The 20,861-nt window shown below is 38.3% G+C and overlaps 3 protein-coding genes across 8 annotated transcripts; 2 read left to right on the top strand and 1 right to left on the bottom strand.

Moving 5' to 3' along the window:
* The first annotated feature begins 504 nt into the window (after nt 1-504).
* Nucleotides 505-4,314, top strand: LOC126602014 (serine/threonine-protein kinase SRK2A). Its single transcript, XM_050268828.1, has 9 exons — nt 505-1,068; nt 1,346-1,420; nt 1,523-1,624; nt 1,850-1,903; nt 1,996-2,088; nt 2,181-2,273; nt 2,792-2,896; nt 2,987-3,085; nt 3,608-4,314. The coding sequence occupies exons 1-9, from the start codon at nt 949-951 to the stop codon at nt 3,923-3,925; spliced, it is 1,059 nt and encodes a 352-aa protein (XP_050124785.1). The 5' UTR covers nt 505-948; the 3' UTR covers nt 3,926-4,314.
* Nucleotides 4,315-5,470: 1,156 nt separating this feature from the next.
* On the bottom strand, nt 5,471-12,186 carry LOC126602010 (thiamine biosynthetic bifunctional enzyme TH1, chloroplastic). Of its 2 annotated transcripts, XM_050268810.1 has the most exons (10): nt 12,060-12,186; nt 11,488-11,772; nt 11,279-11,353; nt 10,068-10,143; nt 9,904-9,979; nt 9,351-9,485; nt 8,185-8,249; nt 7,952-8,079; nt 7,065-7,312; nt 5,471-6,430 (listed from the first exon to the last, which is right to left on the bottom strand). In XM_050268810.1, exons 1-10 carry the CDS (start codon nt 12,114-12,116, stop codon nt 5,887-5,889), a joined length of 1,689 nt encoding a protein of 562 aa, XP_050124767.1. In that variant the 5' UTR covers nt 12,117-12,186; the 3' UTR covers nt 5,471-5,886. The 2 variants fall into 2 exon arrangements, with proteins under 2 accessions (XP_050124767.1, XP_050124766.1); XM_050268809.1 differs by lacking the exon at nt 12,060-12,186 and having other exon boundaries at nt 11,488-11,887.
* An 843-nt stretch (nt 12,187-13,029) lies between these two features.
* Nucleotides 13,030-16,326, top strand: LOC126602011 (tyrosine--tRNA ligase, chloroplastic/mitochondrial-like). Of its 5 annotated transcripts, none has more exons than XM_050268815.1 (4): nt 13,030-13,176; nt 14,155-14,270; nt 14,483-15,958; nt 16,088-16,326. In XM_050268815.1, exon 3 carries the CDS (start codon nt 14,493-14,495, stop codon nt 15,939-15,941), a length of 1,449 nt encoding a protein of 482 aa, XP_050124772.1. In that variant the 5' UTR covers nt 13,030-13,176; nt 14,155-14,270; nt 14,483-14,492; the 3' UTR covers nt 15,942-15,958; nt 16,088-16,326. The 5 variants fall into 5 exon arrangements, with proteins under 5 accessions (XP_050124772.1, XP_050124771.1, XP_050124770.1 ...); XM_050268814.1 differs by having other exon boundaries at nt 14,155-14,280; XM_050268813.1 differs by having other exon boundaries at nt 14,148-14,270.
* Nucleotides 16,327-20,861: the final 4,535 nt, after the last annotated feature.

The following is a 20,861-nucleotide window of genomic DNA, read 5'->3' as shown; positions in this document are numbered from 1 at the left end:
TTAGTGTACCTTGATTAGGACCACCCAACGTTAAAATTCTGGATCTGTCACTGCCAAGAACCGAAACCAAAATAATAACAATAAAAATGGGAGTTTTAACGAAACACTCCCGCTACTGTTCACTTTAACGAAAAATCACATTTTTACTTTAAAAAGTCACTCCTTATACTATTCACTTACAACAACTTTTTGTCATTTTAATTAAAACTCAAAGTTTTCAAGTCCTTTTTGTTAGTTTTCCTTAAAAAAAAAACATTTTTATACTAACATCTACAATTACAAAGGGAGGTTCGATGATAATTGATCCCAAATTTGTGGTCCCAACCGCCTTTTTGGAGCGAAGAAATGTCTCTCTCAATCTATATCCTTTGATCTCATGTACATGCATTTATAGTCAAAGTCATGCATAGTACGACAAAATGGAAAAAAAACATAACATTAGAGAAATTAAAAAAAATTGAAAATAAATAAATAAAAAAGCTCAGAACCAGTGTTTGGAATTTTTAAAAAGCGTTTTGATTCCTTGCTTACTACCCTTCAAAGAAATTTCTCGCATCTTGGATCCCTCACTCAGCTCATCAACCCTCAAATCTCTCTCTCTCTCTCTCTCCCCACAAATAGAATAATCTTTCTTTCAATCTTCACCACATGCAACCCCAATCCTAATTAATTCCCCAAATCAAATCCAGCAAGTGATCCAATTCAATAACCCCCTTCCTTCCCAATCCCCCCACGCTCTCCATCTCTCTAGAACGCTGATCTCGGTTCCAGGATTTGGGTTTTTTTCCAATTCGATCCAATTGCTCCGTTTGGGTGTTGTGTGAGCTTGGAGATCATCCATGAATTGAAAGCTCAATCGATCCTTTCAAGCTTCCGAGGTGTGTATCTCAATTGGAGTTTCTATACGGAGCCTCAAACAGCAAAATTTGAATAAATAAAGCGTAGAAAATGGAAAAGTACGAGCTTGTTAAGGATATTGGATCTGGGAATTTTGGGGTGGCCAGGCTTATGAGGAACAAAGAGACCAAAGAGCTCGTCGCCATGAAATACATCGAACGCGGCCAAAAGGTCCTTACTTCCCCCCCCCCCCTTTTTAATTTCACTGTAATTTCATATCACCTTTTACGTATTTGTTTTTGCATTGAAGTTTAATTCTTTTAGGATTACAATCCTCATATAGGAAAACCCACTCGTTTGATTTCGTAGTTGGTACTCGAAAAAGTTAGAATCTTTCCATTTCGTTCAATGCATCCATAAGAAACAGATTATTTTGTTATTTTCGTATGATTATGTGTATATGTATACGTGTATGGGATTAACTGTACGTTCCATTGTTTGGTTGCAGATTGATGAGAATGTGGCAAGGGAAATCATAAACCATCGATCGCTTCGCCACCCAAACATCATTCGGTTCAAGGAGGTGTGTGTTTATTGATATGGCCTCCTGCATTCTGAAACTCTGAAGGATCCAAATCAAATCTTATCAGTTTCAGCGTGCTAATATGAGGTTCTGTAATTTCAGGTAGTTTTGACTCCTACACATCTTGCTATTGTTATGGAGTATGCGGCTGGTGGAGAGCTCTTTGAGAGGATTTGCAATGCAGGAAGGTTCAGTGAAGATGAGGTTTGATCACTGATCTTGATTAATGAGAAGCTCCAATTTTTAAAAACTTTTGTACTCGTGTCCTAATAAAATCCCGGACATGATGAAGAAATTGATAGCTATACTTATAGCATGCCAATACTTATGATTGGATAACCTCCAATGTGTTTTGTCCAATGTGGCTAATTTGTTAAGTTTCTAAGAGACAACATCATCTTAAATAGTTAAATTTTGTTGGTTTTGCAGGCTAGATATTTTTTTCAGCAGCTTATCTCGGGAGTTAGCTACTGTCATTCTCTGGTGAAGATAATATGAGTTGTTAGAGTTCCTGATCTCCAATGGATTTTTCCCTTAACCCATGATTCTCATTTTTCTCTTGTCTTTCTGTGCAGCAAATATGCCACCGAGATTTGAAGCTGGAAAATACCTTGCTGGATGGCAGCCCAGCTCCACGCCTGAAAATTTGCGATTTTGGTTATTCTAAGGTTTAATTCTACAATGAACATATCGTCAGAGGCTTTTGTTATTTCAAGGTAAATGTAAAAGTTCTATATTCTGATGAACTTTATTTGTGTAGTCATCCTTGCTGCATTCAAGGCCTAAATCAACTGTGGGAACTCCTGCATATATTGCACCTGAAGTTCTTTCTCGAAGAGAGTATGATGGCAAGGTAGCCTTCAATTTTTTCATTGCTGTCATTTTCATTCTTCTCTGATAATTGATGCACTACAATTTTAAAGATACTTGTATATTGTTCTAAGGATTAGTTGATAGCCAGTCATTACAATGAATGGTATTTCCAGATTTCGTCATAAGATGTGATTTCTTGTTGTGCCAAGTAGGTGGTTGAAGGTGCAGGTATATCATTTAATGATGACGAAAATGAGTTGAAACTTGGAGTGGTAGATTAGATGTCATGATGTATTTGACTTTATAATTTATAGAGCACAGATCATTTTTTCTTTTGCTCAATTATTTGCTTCTGTAATAGCAATGTTTGTTTACATGACAACTAGGAATTAGGGAGTTCAACCGTTCTCCTACCTGGGGAGAGCAGGAAGTTAAATGATGTTATACACGTGTTCATTGAATCTTTTGTGCTTAGAATTTAAATAGAAATTTTCAACAAAAAATATATATTATACAGCTTTTACTTCAATCATCTGATTTTCGTTTCTGTTCATCCAGTTGGCAGATGTGTGGTCATGTGGAGTAACCCTGTATGTTATGCTGGTGGGAGCTTATCCATTTGAAGACCAAGAAGATCCAAAGAATTTCAGGAAAACCATTAATGTAATTTTACTATTTATTCAGCCCTGAAAGTTAATCATTAACCTTTTTCTGTTTTAACTGTGTAGTTTCCTTTTCATTCTTTTGATGCAGAAAATAATGTCTGTTCAGTACAAGATCCCAGACTATGTTCACATATCTCAAGATTGTAGGCATCTCCTCTCTCGCATCTTTGTTGCAAATTCAGGAAGGGTATGTATTATACTATGTTGCCTGGCAAGTTTCAATAATATTTACTTAAAAAAGAAAGCTTTAGGTTTCTGAACTTTGTAGGTTAATGGCAATTGGCTCATTGTCTTGTTATGACAACATCAAATTAATTTGTGTATATAGGCTGATGACACAGAATAGGCTACTAGACTAGGCGTATAATAAAGTGTCCCTTGCAATCTTTACCTTGATAGTCTTTGGAAGAATAAAAAATCCATGATGGTACCTCAAACGTAATTGTTGTCTTAACAACCAACTAATGTTTTAACCTTCGGAATGAGAAGATGGAGGTATGCATCTCAGTCCTCGTATATTTTGTTTACAATCAGTCTCATCTGATTTGCTCCTGCCGAGGTTTTAGTGGCCCCTAAAACAAAAAGAAATGAATTATAAAAGTTTGAATCATTGTGCTAGTGTTGAACATTAGATGCATAAGTGAATTTGATATTGGTTCTTATCATACTCTTCCATGATGTGCTCAACTGGCTTCAATTCTTGTTTCAGAGGATCACCATTAAAGAAATCAAGAACCACCCGTGGTTTTTAAAGAACTTGCCTAGAGAGCTTACAGAAGCAGCTCAAACCGTTTACTACAGAAAAGAAAACCCAACCTTTTCTCTCCAAAGTATTGAAGCCATCATGAAGATAGTGGAGGAAGCCAAAAATCCTCCTCCAGTTTCCCGATCAATTGGAGGCTTTGGCTGGGGAGAAGAAGATGGTGATACAAAGGAAGATGTCGAAGGTGAGGAGGAAGAAGAAGAAGACGAGTATGACAAGACAGTCAAAGAAGTACATGCAAGTGGAGAAGTGCGCTTCAGCTGAGAACCAGTTTCTTCCTCAATATCAAAAATCTCATTATCTCCGTGGTCAAGAACGTTATGCTTGTATAAACAGTCAGTTTTTTGGTTTTGCGTAGGCGATGGTGTTTCAATAAACAAAGTTCTGTAAATTATAGTGTGGTGCTGAGACTGACTGGATGTATCACTAGTAGAATTTGTAGTCAAAGGTTGGGGGTTTGAGATGTTTTGTCGTTGTTTTCGAATTTAAGGGAGGTGGGAGGCTCGGAGGGGGGAAGTGTTAAAGCCTAAACGGGTTGTGTTGTATCGTTTTATTTTAGAACAAGAGATTGTCAAAAAGGAAACTTAGCCCCCCAATGGGGTATATGGTATGTAAGGAGGTTTATTCAGTTATAACATATTACTTTTGTTATATATTTCGGTATCACCCTGACTTGTGATTGCTTGTCCAGTTGTCTGTTAGGTAGTACCCTCAAAAGTGGGACTTGCTATGGACTCTTTGATACCTCATGTTTTTTGTACAATGTTAGCACGAGAATTGACGTTAAACCATGAGGTGGTAAAGTTCATGGAAAGTTCCACTTTGAAAGTCTCCATAGCATTTCTTGGTGGTAAAATGCTTTTTTGCTTGCTTTCATAATTTTTTCACTTACCATGTTTTGATAACAATCAACACAAACTTTATCTTTGGACATCCCCATTTTAACCTCAAGAATCAACCAATCTCACATTCCGGGTTTCCAAACTTCCAAGTTAACGTTCTTGGCTGAACTTGTTTTGAAGATAGGGGATGGGTAGGATTAGGCTATAGATAGGAATGCAACTCGAGCGGGTTGGGTGGGTTGACCCCAACCTTCACAAGGCAATGGGTTAGGTTTGGGTTCATGCGAGCTCATTCGAGCTCGGGTTTCAAGTGTGTAGGTTTATTCGGGTAGGGTTCTAGTTTGACAAATTTATCGAGTTCAATCTTGTAACACCTTGTTTTGCAGGATTTTTTTTTTAAATTTTTAACTAAACAACGTCAATACTAGTTAAATCCAATTTTTACACATCATCCACACAAACGATAAACCAAATAGCTTGAAGAGCACTTCTAATGTTTTAAAATTGAAATTAAATTACAAACAACATCAAGGCTTCAATTAAAAGAAAGACGTAAAAGAAACTATTTGTTTATCCAAATTAAAACGAAAACAAATTTCAAGTACAATAATCCAAAAACATATTTCTAGCTTATAATAATATGAACTGAGATGACTAAAATGCGCATGAGGTGAATTCGAGCTAGATATCAGTTCAGGTTAGGGTTCAAATGGGCAAGAAAAGCAGAACCCACCCCATCCCAATAAATAATCGGATTGAGACCGGATTGAATTTGGGTGAGTTTTTCCTTCATTCTAACCCGCCCAATCAAATTTAAAATTAAGTTGAAATGAACGAACTCGAGTTGACCCAACCTAAGTTGCACTCGCACCCCCCCCTAGCAATAGATCCAGGGTCCAAAGCCCATCAGTGAGGATAGAGTTGACTTCTGGGGAACAAACAAACATCAAATTGTGGGAGACAGATATTGAGTTCGAATACAGCAAAGGGGATTTTTATATTCTTCACATCTACTCAAGAAGAAGATAAATACACAATAAAGTCTTCAATAATTCAAGTTTTCGATCGATCGATCAACTCAAGTCAGCAGCCAAGCACATGGAAACATATCATGAATTAATTTACAGCAGTACATCGCACTTCTGCTGCATTACGTTATACAGAACCCGAATCCCCTTTACGCAAAATATTAGAAAAAACAAACGTCCATACCGAGCAACAAAACGTCCCACGCTAAGCAAACAACCGTCCATACTCCGCCGCTGAGCAAGATCAACTTTTTCCGGTGCGTTGAACCCAAGAGAACCGAGTACACTTGACTTCTCTAGCCACTCACAAGAAAAATGAAAATTTGCATTGAGGCCGGCCTTATCCCCGTATGTTTCACTTTGCTGCTGCTGCTGCTGCTGCTGTTGCCTCCGTTAGCACTGCATGCAACTTCCTAGTCTCTGTCAAAACACATTCCCTATCAAATAGAGCAGACACAACTGCAACGCCTTTCAGGTTCGGTACGCCAATTTCCATCACCTCACGTGCATTTGAAATATTGATCCCACCAATCGCAACCACGGGTAATTTAGACGCCAAACAAACAGTTTTCAGCCCGTCCAAGCCTATAGTGCGATTGTTTTCCTTTGTATTAGTTGGATATACACCACCACTACCAATGTAATCAGCACCACCAAGCCATGCTTTCTCCGCTTGCTCTGGTGTCTTGCATGACACACCAATTATCTTTTCAGGGCCAAGGAGAGAACGTGCAACATGGGCAGGCATGTCAGACTGGCCAATATGCACCCCATCAGCATCAGAAGCAAGCGCAACATCTATACGATCATTTATTAGTAATGGAATTCCATGGGCACGGCAAATTTGGAGACATGACTTAGCTGCTTCCAGAAAATCCCCTGTTTCAATATCCTTTTCCCTGCAAAGCAAAGTTAAATTATTGTCAAGAACAAATGGAAAACTAAAAGCAGAAATTTATTACGTCTCATAAGAATAGTTATGGGAACAAATCCAAACAAATGCCCATCGAGAAGGCAAATTTAAATTCAGACCAAGAAACTTATAGAGTGGATGTCTTGATTGATGCGAAAAGAATACATAAAAAAAATATACTTGAGAAGAGTTGGTGACAGTTGATCACAGCTCCAAGTAGGCAATCTCAAAGTGAAACTAAAAGAAAAGGCAAACTCTTTAAGTTGTTAGTTGGTGCGCAATTTTTCTATTTTATTAAACATTACTTCATAAAGTTTGGCATGTTTGCAAACTGAAATTAGAAATATAGGAGGCCCTGGGGATTGAACTCATTTTCGTCAATCCTGGAGAAAACTGAAGTAACAACAACAACAACAACAAAGTCTTTTCCCACTAAGTGAAAAGAAATGATCATCCAAAATACATGAAGAATGAACATCAACCTTAAAGGCATCTCTAGGATTAGTTATAGATGCCCTAACACATACAAATGAAAGAACCGAATTACTAGTATGTAGTTATCAGAGACATAAAGCCTAAGGTTTATAAGAATTATGACGAGCATTGAATGAGTAACAAACCTCAATTGGACAATTGTAGCACCTCCTTGTACAGCATCTTTAACAGCATCTGAGATAGAATGGCCCCACTTTCGGTTCATACGCGAATCTGTAACAGCATACAAGAATAGATCGCTTGGATTGAATCTGACTTGTCGACCAGAGTTGTGCTTGAGGTTCATTAGATGATCAAAAGGGCCTTGGGGACCTTTTCCAATGGAAATATCTTTGCTATAATCCAGGGCAGTCTCGACAAAGAACTTAGATGCCTACCAAAATTAAGATAAAAAAGATAATAGTTCTGTGTCTTCAATTGCATTTGTGAATGTAAGTGCTTTTCTGTTTGCTTGTTGGTGTAGGTGTGTGTGAGTGAGCAGCAGCAGCAAAAGAACAAGGTATGAGATATTGGAAACATAAAATGTAACTCAACTAGCATCAAAACTCCAAGCAATATCCCAAAGGCCAAATTGTTGTAAATTAATCAAAAATTGGGGGAGGGGGGTGAAGCCTTGTAGAACAAGAGGAGGAAGGTAAGAGAGATGGGACCAACAATTTGTTAGTTGAGTAACTAATTGACTAGCATACAAAAAATTCCTTAACGCTGCGGAATAAAAAGCAAACATTGACAAGGTTATAAAATTGTCCGGTGAGTTTATGGTATTGGAGTAGACATTTTACTATATTAGTTGTTATCCCACTCTGTACAACGTGAACACAGTGAAAGTGGAATTTCACATATGTGACACAAGTTATCCCCGCTATTTGGAATCAAACGAACCATGACTATCTTCTGTTGTTCTTGAATGTGACTACTTCAGAATACGTGCTCAACAAAGAAAGCCAGTTTTTTTTTTTTCATCTACTCTCCCTGCAGCATGTGATTTATTAAGAAGCATATATGTTATTACCTTAACAGCCTTGAGCATTGAAGAACCTTTTGCCAGCTCAGCTGCAATACATGATGCCAAAGTGCAACCAGTTCCATGAGTATTACGAGTTTTGATGCGTGACGAACGCAGCTCATATAAGTGCTCGCCTGCAATATCAATTCTAAATATTAAATTTTCCAGAACACTCATGCATTAAGTAGATGAAAGAATAGTATCACCATCGGTGAAGGTTCCACAAGACTTAAGCTTACCATCGAAGAAGACATCAACAGCGTCCAATGAATCAGGGAGGTCTCCTCCTTTGACAAGAACATTTCTGAAAGCAAAGAGGCACTTTGTTTTAACATACTACAGTTTCAACACAGAGAAACTTAGTTTTATTCCAAAATTCTCCAACTACTACACTGCATTAATTCTGTGAAAAATGTTGCCGAATGAAGTGAAACCAAGAGATATTTGCTTGATATAATATGTCAATGTTATCTAACTGCAACTCTTCCTAAACCTAAACGACGGACCATGAGATATTTGGCTACACACCCCTTGAACAATCATTGTCTCCTCATTTTTGTTGTACATAGGTGACAACATACTGAGGATGGCAGAGAGCCATAGACCTTGCCAAATATGTCAAAGGTCCTTGCTGTCAGAAGTTAAGAGCTTTTGAGACTGTTCTTTAGAAACCAAAGGCTAATTCAACCCCACAATATTTCCAGATTACTAATACCCATCAAATTAGTCTATCATAGTCCATGATCACGAAATCTTGTTTCCAAGAAACTGGCCAAAAACAAAGCAAGCTATCTACTGAGAAAATAGATGAATATGTCCACAAGTCCAGAAAAGGTTTTCTGTACGCTCATCATATAATATTTGGCGCCCAACTGCCCCATCAATCAGACAAGTTCAAACATGATAACAGTTTTATGCTCATCATATGAACAAAAAGAAATGACCATGACCATTTAGTACAAACGCCTTAATACAATTTCAAGGGCACCCTGTTTTACAAATGTGTGACATACTGGAAGTAGTTAACAACCACAAACATGAAGCTTCGCATTTTAGTTGATTATCCTGGTGAAATGGTTAACTATTCCTAGTAAAGTTTTATGTAATGGAAGAATTTTTTCTGTGAGAATAAACAAAAGCCAGTCACATTTGTGAATACATATTATACACCTTAAAAGTTCAACTATGCAACAGTGAGCTAATGGGAAGTGCTTGCCTTCTCTTGTGATTTCAACAGTACTCACAATGCATTCAAATTTAACATTTCTGCTTTATTAAAAACATGTCCAACAGTTGAGTGACATTGGAAGGACTATAATAAACTGCAACAATGCAAAAAACAAGAGTTTTGTAAATCGTCCAATTAAGAGAGAACTGAGAACTCAAGCTTGTTCCAATCACTAACCGTGGACCCATATCATGTAACAATTTTGCAGCAGAATGCATGTCAGAAACTGTGTTTATTTTCACTCCATCCAGTAAAGCTGATGCCTCTTTCAAATTTGGAGTTACTATGTCAGCCATTGGAAGAAGCTCCTCTCTGCAGGCAAAAACCACAAAAAAATTACAATTATTGACAAGTATCACAAAATTACAATTATTGACAAGTATCTGCTGTTACCCAAGGAGACCTTTTCTCTAACTTAAGAAGAAAAATATCCAAGACAGAAAATTGGCCAAGAAATAACCAAGGAAAAATGGCGAAGGAGCAATTCAAGAACATAGCGGTGAATATCCTAATCAATCTACATTTTGCGTTCAACAGAATTCTCTGTTTCTGCCAAGCAGATCTGAATGCACATTTTGCATTCAATAGATGGTTTCAACATCGTAATCAATCTACCACATGGCCCACAAGAGATTTTCACAAAGCGAAAAAAAAAAAAAAAAAAAAAAAAAAAAAACAAGAAGGCATTACTATGAATTTACTCAATTTTAGGTACAAAGGATTGGCATACCTAAACACAGCAAGTATTGAAGGACCAGCCAATACATCTCCACTTGTAGACACCATAACAGGGTCAACCACTAAAGCTGCCTTCAATGATATTACCAATTCATTAAAAACGCTAATTTAGTAACATTAGAAAATAAATGTTCAATTTTTAATAGGACTGCATACCTCGAACAGGATACACCTGAAGTTGTTGATGAAGAATCTTAACGATGCCAATAGAAGGTAACATCCCAGTTTTCACCTAATAATGACATATCATGAGCAGCTCAAAACCAATTTAGTATCAATACCACTTCTTGATAAAAACAAGTTTGCAAAAGAGGCATGCCTCAAGTACAGAGGAAGTGAAAGCTGACATTTTTATAATAGCGTTTTAAATAACATTTTATGACACTACGATTAAACTCTTGGCCAAATACAGACAAAGTGAAGTAGATTACAACTTAATTCAAAAAGTTCTTGCTCTGAAAATGCTTAAGTTATTAGTTTACAGATTCAACCAGAGAATATAAACACTACGAATATGATCAAAACTTCAAATTTGTGATTCAGCAAAAGAATATTATAATCAACAATTCAACATCCGGTGAAACTCATTGCACTCATTCTGCAGAATCCAGAATTACGCAGAAATCCAAAGATAAAACGTATAAGCTTCTCTGCATCAAACATGCACTTATTTGCATCCATTCAAATTAAGTTATGCTTTTCTTCAGTGGAACCAACATACTTTTTAATGCAATTTCATATTTGTTGATGTCTCGATTTACTACATAGACATGACCAGACACATACACACATGTCAACAAGCCGGCCAGTCATAGAATTGAATGATCATTGGGTCTAATTTCCAGCTTAAGTTTACCATATTATTTGAGACTTGTTTCATTTGCAGTTCTCTGTTATCAGGCCAGTTCTGTTTGATACCAAAATAAGATGAATAGAGAAAGATGACATGGAATCTGAAACCCCTATGCTTGAAGTGAATATTTTCTCAAGAACACATGCACTGAGCTGCAAGTAGAAAATGGATATCTAGTCTGCTTTGAAGAACAAAGAAAAATAGGCTCCAGTTACAATAATCCATTAGCTACTTCTGACATATAGATTAACTTTTATCTATATAACTAATCTAACATCTACACTAATCAATTAATAAAAACTAATCAATTCTATAAGCTCATGATGATGGTCAGTCAAACATATGTCATTGTACCAGAATGGTTGATTTCACAGATGACCTGGTAGACCTGTGACCTAGGTTTTTTACAAGCTAAAACGGCTCGTGTTTTATTGCTTAAACACCGTGTTTAAGCAATACGACACGACACTTTGACTTATAATGGCTCGTGTTTTTTTTACAAACTTTGACTTACCACATCGACATCCATATCAGATAGCACAGACTTCATCTGCTCAGCAACAAAATCCTCGGGCACAATGTTTACACCCTAGCAATCAAATAAAAAGAAAGATAACAATCACCACTAGAAACATTTTTCTTTTCCATCTTTTATGTTATGCTTTCTCGGCAACCAAACAGAACACAGCCCATGGAAATTAAAAAACAACATCAAATAACAACCTGAACGCCAACAGTGTTTTGTGCAGTAACAGCGGTTATGACAGTAGAGCAGTACACTCCGCGAGCAGCACAAGCCTTAAGATCAGCTTGGATTCCAGCACCGGCACCGGAATCGGAGCCAGCAACAGTCAGTACATGTGGAATCTTAACTGCAGAGTGGTCACTTGTCATTGGACCTCCACTTCCCCGCATCTCCATTGAAGCTCTCGTTTGCTTGCCTCGGCTGATTCTCGAATTCACCAAAAAGCTCAAACCTTTTGATTGCCTGAACTCTGGGAGCACAGCCTGTTCATGATATAGCGCCAAACAATTGAAATTATGAGTGCAACCCAGAAATGCAACAGCCATGGCAACACAGCAGCAGTGATAGAAAATGCAACAGATATTGAAACCTAATTGGATCAATTATTCGAACAAATAAATAAATTGACAGTAAATTGGAAAAGCAGAAGAGTAAATAATTTTGACGTTGATTGATTGATATCTTGGTCTTCCATATTTTGATTACCTCTGGTATTTTTCTCGGCAACCAAACAGTAAATTGGAAAAGGGGGGAAGTGGGAAGAGGTTACCTTGTTGAAGGAGAGGAAGGAGAGAGATGTGGAGAGAAAGTGAGCCTCGTTTGCCATGAAATTTGGCGATGATGTTCCTTCTTTGACACGGGCTGGGTACAGACTTCACTTGGTAGCCTTAAACCCAGTTTTACCGTGCGGTTGATAATGGTTGCATTATTTTATTTACCATTACCGTTAAAAAATAAACGGCTTATAACTTAATTAGTTAATAAACTTCGTTCAGGCATTTAAGGTCCGATGTTAATGTTATCTCGTAATTTAAGTTTTTTTCTTCTAAACAAATGGTATTATCTACATTAAATGGCGTAGGTAAGAGAGTGGGTTAAAACTCTTAGAACTAACAATAATGTTGTTTGAATTCACTTTTGGTAAAAATAAAAAACTTCCCATAATTTAAGTTAATTTAGTTGAATTATATTACTACTATGGTCTAATAGTATTCATTTTTACTTATACTACGGTCTAGTAGTATTCATTCTCACTTGTAAGTGAGAAGTTTTAATTTCAATTTTCGTCAAAGATGAATTTGAACCACATTATTATTAACTTATTGTAAAACTAAGTCTAACCCTTTCCCATCTCTTTTGTCTAAAACAAAAAAACAAAAAAATTTACATAAAAAAAAAAGGAAAACTAATGAAAAGGGCTTGAAAACTTTGAGTTTTAATGATAAGGACAAAATAAAGGGTAAAGTGAATAGTACCAGGATTGACTTTTTAGTATAAAAATGTGGTTTTTCGTTAAAGTGAACAGTATCGGGTGCTTTGCGTTAAAGTTTCCTAAAAAAAATGGAACTTTAACGAAAAGCATCGGTACTGTTCATTTTAACGAAAAAAACACATTTTTACACTAAAAAGTCAATCATGTACTATTCACTTTATCCTTTATTTTATCGTTATCGTTAAAACTCAAAGTTTTCAAACCTTTTTCATTAGTTTTCTTAAAAAAAAATCTTTAGACGAAAAAACAAAAAAGGACCAAGCAGAAAACTCAATCTTCTCCCAGAATCCGATAGTGTGAAGTGCAGCAGCCAGCCACTGCCGCTCCTCCAATCCCCCTCAGACTCCTCCGCACTATCAGCCAGCCATTGTTGCCGCATGTAACTTCACTTCATGTGAGTTCTTCCACCTCCTTCTTCTTCTCCTCCTCTTTCCCCAGCCTCTGCAAATTTTGCTCTTTTCTTCTTCTTCTTTTAAGTTATAATTTACTTTCTGATTCGATTTCTTTAAATTAGGGATTTAGGGATTTTAGCGAGTTAGGAATTTAGTGTTTTTCTTCATGGGAAGTCTGGAGTTAACCTTTTGGAGTTTTGGGTCTGCCTTAAAAATGCCCTCCAACTGTCCGATAAAATGCCTCAATGGGGGGCGTCCGGGCTTGTGCTGCACGCTTCTGCCTGTTCCTTGCGCAAGTTGTGGCGCGGTACGCACGCCGCAGCCTTCCTTAAAAGAAACTTGTAAAGAAACTAGTCTAGTGCATTCATAAAACAACTAGTGTTTATCAAAAAACAGAAGACTATGTCAACTTTCCTACATGAGAAATCAATTGAAATCCTTACATATAATATAGATTACTTCTTTTAATTGTAATGATTTACGCTTCAACCATATTCTATGCCCCCAACATATTGTATACTAATCACGGAGAGACTTGGTTTTTAAGAAACTGTGATATAAATTATGGACATAGTTTTGTTTAAGTGTATTTGTTTGATACGTTCGTTATTAATGGATTTAACATTTTCTCATGTTTTGGAGCAAATTTCCATCATTTCAGTTTTAGAGCTCTATTAGTTGATACACTCTATTATTATTATTATCGTAGGGACTGTTTTGTTGCTATTGTTGATAAGAAATATTAATGCGACCTGTTCAAAAAGCATCCTCGTGGACAATGCTTGTAAGGTTTTTTCTTCTTAAAAAAATTGAGAACTTTTTACACATTGACCCGTAGGAGAAAATTTCCTGGATCCGCCACTGGTTGTAGCTGATGCCCTGCTTCTGTAGGCTTGGTCTCAGTTTTGGCTTTTGAATATAGCCTATATAGGCTTTTACTTGATTTTAAAATTCACTCGTCGTTTTGTTTTAGATTTCAGCCTTTTGATCATATAACAAAGGAGATGATGGCAAAATTTTGACAGAATCTTTCAACTAAGATAGATGGCTGGGTGCCAAAGAGTCATTGTTTAGAGAGATGCATTCGAGTTTGAAGGTTCAGAGAGGTGAGTTTCCTGGCTTCTTGCTAGCTCTTCATTCACTTCCACTGGAAGTAGTGGCATCGGCATCATTACGTCTTGGCATATCATTTTTCATTGAAAGTGACCTAAGTTCAGAGGGAAGATTGGTGGTTTACTCTTGATTATGACTATATAAGAAATTAAGAAAAAGTGTAAATGGTTCTGAAAATCTCTCTTTTTCTTGCAGGAATTTAAGAATGGCTGCAGCCACCACTTCAAGGGCCTTTCTCTACTCCCATTACTACCGTAGTCTCCCATTCTTCTTTCCTCCTTTCAGTACTGCGTCTAGGTTACCCACCCTTCGTCATAATAACTTGAGGAATCCAAACGTTCTCTCTACCGTCAAGTGTTTTCAGTCCTCGTCTGGGCGTCCAAATGTGGTTGAAATTCTTGAAGAGAGAGGGTTGCTTGAATCCCTCACCAGCGAGCATCTAAGGCAAGTGTGCACTGACCCCAATTTACCTCCTCTCAAAGTCTATTGTGGCTTCGACCCAACTGCCGAATCCTTGCACTTGGGTAACCTTATTGGAATTGTCATCCTCTCGTGGTTCCAGAGATGTGGCCATCACCCCGTAGCTTTGATTGGTGGTGCCACCGCTCGTGTTGGAGACCCTTCTGGCAAGAGCTTGGAGAGACCTGAGCTCGACCTTGACACTCTGTCCCGAAACACCTCAGGAGTTACCAATACAATTATGAGAATTCTGGGTGGGGTTTCCGTCTTGAACAATTATGATTGGTGGAAAGAGGTTCGGTTGTTAGAGTTTCTCAAAGATGTGGGTCGATATGCAAGAGTGGGGAGCATGATCGCAAAGGAGAGTGTGAAGAAGAGGTTGGAGTCAGAACAAGGAATGAGCTATACTGAGTTCACGTACCAGTTATTGCAGGGCTATGATTTCCTACACCTCTTCCGCAATGAAGGTGTTAATGTCCAGATTGGAGGTAGTGATCAATGGGGGAATATAACTGCAGGGACTGAACTCATACGCAAGATTCTCCGTGTGGATGCTGCTGCTTATGGCTTGACGTTTCCTCTTCTACTGAAGAGTGATGGAACCAAATTCGGCAAGTCCGAAGATGGTGCCATATGGCTTTCGCCATCCATGTTGTCTCCCTATAAGTTGTATCAGTATTTGTTCTCTGTTCCTGATGTTGATGTGGTCAGGTTTCTCAAGATTCTCACTTTCTTGGACATGGATGACATCAAACAGTTGGAGAGTGAGATGAAGAGACCTGGATACTTGCCCAACACAGCTCAGCGCAGGCTTGCTGAGGAGGTCACCCGTTTTGTGCATGGTCAAGATGGTCTGGATGAGGCCCTCAAGGCAACTGAAGCAATGAGGCCTGGTGCTGATACTAAATTGGACTGGAACACCATTAAAGCCATTTCTGAGGATGTTCCCTCCTGCTCTTTCCCTTATCATCAGGTCCTCGATCTCTCTCTTGTTGATCTCTCAGTTTCATCTGGTTTGCTTGACAGCAAATCTGCTGCCCGGCGTCTGTTGAAGCAAGGGGGGCTTTACTTGAACAACTCCAGAGTTGATAGTGAAAATAAGAGAATTGAACCTCAAGATATTGTGGACGGAAAACTTCTCCTTTTATCTGCAGGCAAGAAGAATAAGGTTCTGGTACAGATAAGCGACACCTGAGGGATGCCTGCCTGATGGTAATTATCATCCATGAAACCTTTACGATTCAAAGTGTGTATAGTACGAACTCATTTCGTTGACCTAGGGTTAGCTCTTCAAAGTTCCGTAAATATACTGACGATGATGACTATGTCTTTGAAATGCAGCTGATACTCGGTGTGATCTGTGTACTCATCCCACAAATCTTCCTCCCTTAAAGTTGACATTATTCATGGTGGTTTTCGAAGGCTAATGCCCTTGAGGTTTGAGGCTTAAACGCACTTCGCTATTAGATGATTTTGTTTCTCTCGTAGTTAATTTGGTCTTTGGTTAATATCATATTGATTGATCTATTCTTTTACATACAGTTGAGACGTCGATCTAATTTTATGAGTACCTCGTAGACCTTTTTCATATGCAGTACCTAATCCAACAATGTAGAGTCTTCGAGCTACTAACTAATTTTTATACCAAACATACACACTCCAAGTTGGCTCTCTCCAATTTTGCTCCCTCCAAGTTACAATCTTCCAAGCATGCACGTATTAGCCATGCTTCCTCGACATCAGCACAAACGAGAGAAGCTCCATGGATATTCGCCGCAATAAACTTGTATACTCTTTTCAAATTCGCTTAATCTGGGTGGTTGTTACCTGAGAAGCAGATGCTGAATCTGCTTTTCAGCAGCATCTGCTTCTCAGCTAATAACGAATTGCTCGAGTCTAATTTCAAAAGTTCAAGGCCGCGAAGATTAACACCGCTAAGTGTGATTCATTCTCCCTAAGAAGTTGAGGCGAGCCGGCAAAAGAGGAATCAGTCCTCTCACATAAGATCAAACGAGTCTTCTCCCATAATTGCTCTGTAAAGTAATCCACCCCGTCGCCGGCTGCCCCTCTTGCAGGGGCTTTTTGTACACCAACAATGGTTATCAAACTAGATCGAGGACATCTGAACCAACGTGTGCTCGGACGAGATGCTGGAGCACATACAAACTAGTCTTGCTTCCTACTCGATATTAGAATTGCAGCTACGCTCCTCCTCTCATCCGTAACAAGACGGTTGGGAATGACCATTGGGAGTCACAGCTTCCATGCCGAGAACTGAAGCCAATGCACCCAAACTAGTTGACAAGAATCCAGCACTACTGCAATCCATCCCACTGAGACTGCGGCTATATGCAACAGAAGTGATAAACACACAAACCGAGGCCAGCTTTGTGCACGGAAAACGATGTGGCTTATGGCACGCAAAATGATGCGAACATTTTACATGCTAAACGAGGCGAACCCAGGCACACAAGACCAGACGAACTCGGTGCACACAGAACAAGGCGAACTCCCGAGTGCTCAAAAGACGAGTCGGGCTCCACGTGCGCAAAAATATATTTTGAAAAACATGAATATGATAGTTTGTTGAAGTGGTAAGAGAAATAAAAGAAAAATTAACAATGAATATGATAGTTTGGTGAAATGTTAAGAACATGAATATGATAGTTTGCAAATTCGTACATAAATCATTGTTCATATCTATTTATTTTCACATTCGCCTCACTGTGAAGTTTTGAAAAGGTGCGTAGTGCACGTCAAAACGACATGGGTGCCATTGACGCAAAAAGGTGCTGGCTTATGGTATGAAAAACGATGCTGACCCCTCATATGCTAATGAGGTGAACCTAAGAAGACGAGGCAAACTCAGTGCACGCAAAACGAGGCGAACTCCTAGGTGCTCAGAAAACGAGTCGGGCTCCACACGCTAAAAAATATATTTTGAAGAACATGAATATGATAGTTTGTTGAAAATGGTAAGAGAAATAAAAGAAAATTGTACAAAAATGAGGCAAATTCCTGGGTGCCAGAAAGTCACGCGTGACTTTATGGCACCCTAAAGAATTTGAAATATTTTTGTACATTTTTCTTTTATTTCTCTTACAACTACAACAAATTATCATATTCATGTTCTTTCAAAATATTTTTTTTTTTGTCACATCTTGGCCCGGGCCCCTACCACATCCTAGGCTCAACTCCGTCGTAGCACGATATTGTCCGATTTGGGCCCCGACCACGCCCTCATGGTTTTGTTTATATGAACTCACACGAGAACTTCCCAGTAGGTCACCCATCCTAGGAATGCTCTAGCCCCTTTCTCGCTTAACTTCAAAGTTCCTACGGAACTTGAAGCTAGTGAGCTCCCAAAAGGCCTCGTGTTAGATAGAAATGGGAATATACATATAAGGCTTACAAGATCCTCACCCCTGGGCGATACGGGATCTTACAATGACACCTCAACCTAAATCAGGGCGTGCTGTTATGTGAGAGTGACGTAACCATGTGCGCAGTGCGGAAGAAATAATGATATAGAAAAATTCGAGTGAATAAAAACCAAGTTACCAGCAATACTAGCTAAGAAAATGTGCCAGTGCGAGATTAAGTGTGAAATACATAACCAGAGCATAAGTAGCATAAGTGCAGTCCGACAGGACAAGTACTAATTATACAACACCCAAAGGTGATCCTACATTTGTGAAATCTGTCAGAACCTCCGGCAATCCTCGTAAGCCACCAACGATAACTCCTACCTAGAACTTGGATGGGCGTAAAACAGAAAATGTGAGTGGGCAAAAACAAAGTTTTTCGAAATCATTTCATTTATCAAAAGCGCTAACCCCTCGCCGTAAAACCTGTATAATTTTCCCAAAAAATAATATATACTATATCAAAAATCATGCTCAGGATGAAAATCCATAGAAATATACCATGCCCAAGTATCTCAAATGAAATGCTATAAGTAATCCAGTTAAAATATATCAATGTCAGATATCATATCAGCCGGATCCACCTAACGTGACATGCACAGCTGAGTCTATAGCTCATAACCAATCTTTATCATATCAAATCCTGCACACAAGTCGGAACCACCTAAAGTGGTCTGTATGACAAGATTAGGTGTAAAATAAATATGTTCTAGTGCTACGATCATGTGAAGACTGTGCTAATGATCGTGGGTCACCTACGAGTCGGAACCACCTATTATGTTATGTACGACAAGCCTGTGCACCTAACTTGGATCCAAGGTGAGCATATGATGCGGGACGTGAACATCACGTGAAGGATTGTGCCCTAACTCTGGGCGGGAGCACTAACACCGGGGTGCAGGTTTATGAGCTCTCAATGCATCACATCATATCTCGCATAACTAAAGCAATCTCATATCTTTAATTTATGAACTTACTTGACACTTGCCTGTGCGTCCGCAGCACAAATCATAAATATATGCAGCTACTAATGCATAAATAAAATAGGCAGATACTTTGCATGGCATTTCAAAACGTATAATCATTCAATTTCATTTTCTGGGAAAATCTCAAGTATATAGGTATATACAGAAAACCAAAAGCCCACTCATTGATATGTTGAAGGGTCGTAGCCCCCGAGCCTTGATTGACTGCGCTCATCCTGAGGATAGGTCACACCCATATGCGAAACAACTATATAAACGTTAATTTAAAGCACATAAATGAAACTAGCTAATAATTTCTCATACATTGCTCAAATGGGGTGTTTGAATATACCAACGTGATCTACTCAACCTCACAAACATCCCCATATTTTTAGAAAAAATTTCTAACCATCCACGCACCCTCACGCGACGGCCAAGGCATGGCCACACGCGCAGTCACGTGTTTGGCACAGGGAACGGAATAGTTAACGTTGTTAGGGAATATTCCGTTAAACACAAGCATATATCGTTAAAGATACCTGACGCCGTTAGTCTTCGTTAGGAATATTCCGTCAACTTTGACGGAATATTCACCTTTGTCTACCTCTGCTCACTGGAGACCGTCACCGTCGCCGGAAACTGGGAAAAAGTTTAAACCTTCATATCTTCTTCATTTTTCAACCAAAACTCATGAATTTTATACCATAATAAAGCTTACAACGAGTAGAACAAAACCTTAACAATTTTAAACCCTAAAATCCATGAGATCTCGTCGGAAAAAGCACTATAATCCGGCCACTTCTGCAATTCATCAAACCCGAGCTTCCTGACATCTAAATCACTCCAAAGTTACTCCCTGAGCTTCGTGAAGATGTTTTAAGGCTTCATATGACCTTAAAACTCGTTGAAAAGTCCACGATTACGATCACATGAACAGCGCACCAAAACTGGGCTCTCTGGTTTTCGGGTTTTAAAAGCTCTCACGTCGAACTAAGGGTATGGATGAGCTCCTGAGCTCACAAAGAATGCAACCTCCTCGACGTTGATCCGTGTAAAATGAAGCTAGTTTGAAGAGTGACCGTACAACTTGTACAGACAACGGATGAAATCCGAGTGAATGAGAGAGAGGGGGTCAATGGAGAGGTTTGGGTGTGTGTGTGGTCCAGCTTTGGGCTACCAACAACAACAAAACCATTAACTTTAAGTTCCAAAAACTTCGGAACTAACTAGATTAGTTTAAAACCCAAACTCAAACCACACCACTACACAATGTACTCAACATCCAAGGGTATTCTAGACAATTCACACCATTGAAAATTTTATTTCAGGACGAGCTGTCACATTTTGTGTAAATTATAACTCGTATTTAAACACTTGAAATCAACGATTTAAAACCTAAATATAAATACATTTCAACTTTTTTTTTTCTTTTATCTCAATCATCTAAACTACATATTAATATAACCCTCTTTGTCAACCAAAATAAAAAATACACACTAAATATAGATTTGAACATCTCTATATTTGTTACTTTTTTTTTTAATTTTTCTGCTTAAATATACATTTGTTGCTCAATAAATCATAAATCTACTTCCATGCATTATAAAGATTTCCTTAATACTCACGGAAAATATTTAGAGAAAATAAAAAGTTTGCATTTTTTTACAAAAAAAAGTGGATTAACCGTCACGGTTTTCAGTCGATTTTGCAAATTCGTACATAAAT

The sequence above is a fragment of the Malus sylvestris genome, chromosome 15 (assembly GCF_916048215.2).
Source record: "Malus sylvestris chromosome 15, drMalSylv7.2, whole genome shotgun sequence".
NCBI lineage: Eukaryota > Viridiplantae > Streptophyta > Magnoliopsida > Rosales > Rosaceae > Malus > Malus sylvestris.
This window is presented reverse-complemented; position numbering and strand designations above follow the sequence as displayed.

Bases quoted from the DNA above. Each gene is read 5' to 3' on its own strand.
- LOC126602014 (XM_050268828.1), top strand. From the start codon at position 949: ATGGAAAAGTACGAGCTTGTTAAGGATATTGGATCTGGGAATTTTGGG. The intron at 1,421-1,522 runs GTGTGTGTTTAT...CTGTAATTTCAG, and splicing joins ACATCATTCGGTTCAAGGAG to GTAGTTTTGACTCCTACACA. The intron at 2,274-2,791 runs GTAGCCTTCAAT...CTGTTCATCCAG, and splicing joins GAAGAGAGTATGATGGCAAG to TTGGCAGATGTGTGGTCATG.
- LOC126602010 (XM_050268809.1), bottom strand. From the start codon at position 11,835: ATGGCTGTTGCATTTCTGGGTTGCACTCATAATTTCAATTGTTTGGCG. The intron at 8,080-8,184 runs GTAAGCTTAAGT...TTGATATTGCAG, and splicing joins TGTTGATGTCTTCTTCGATG to GCGAGCACTTATATGAGCTG. The intron at 6,431-7,064 runs GTTTGTTACTCA...TTTGCTTTGCAG, and splicing joins GCTACAATTGTCCAATTGAG to GGAAAAGGATATTGAAACAG.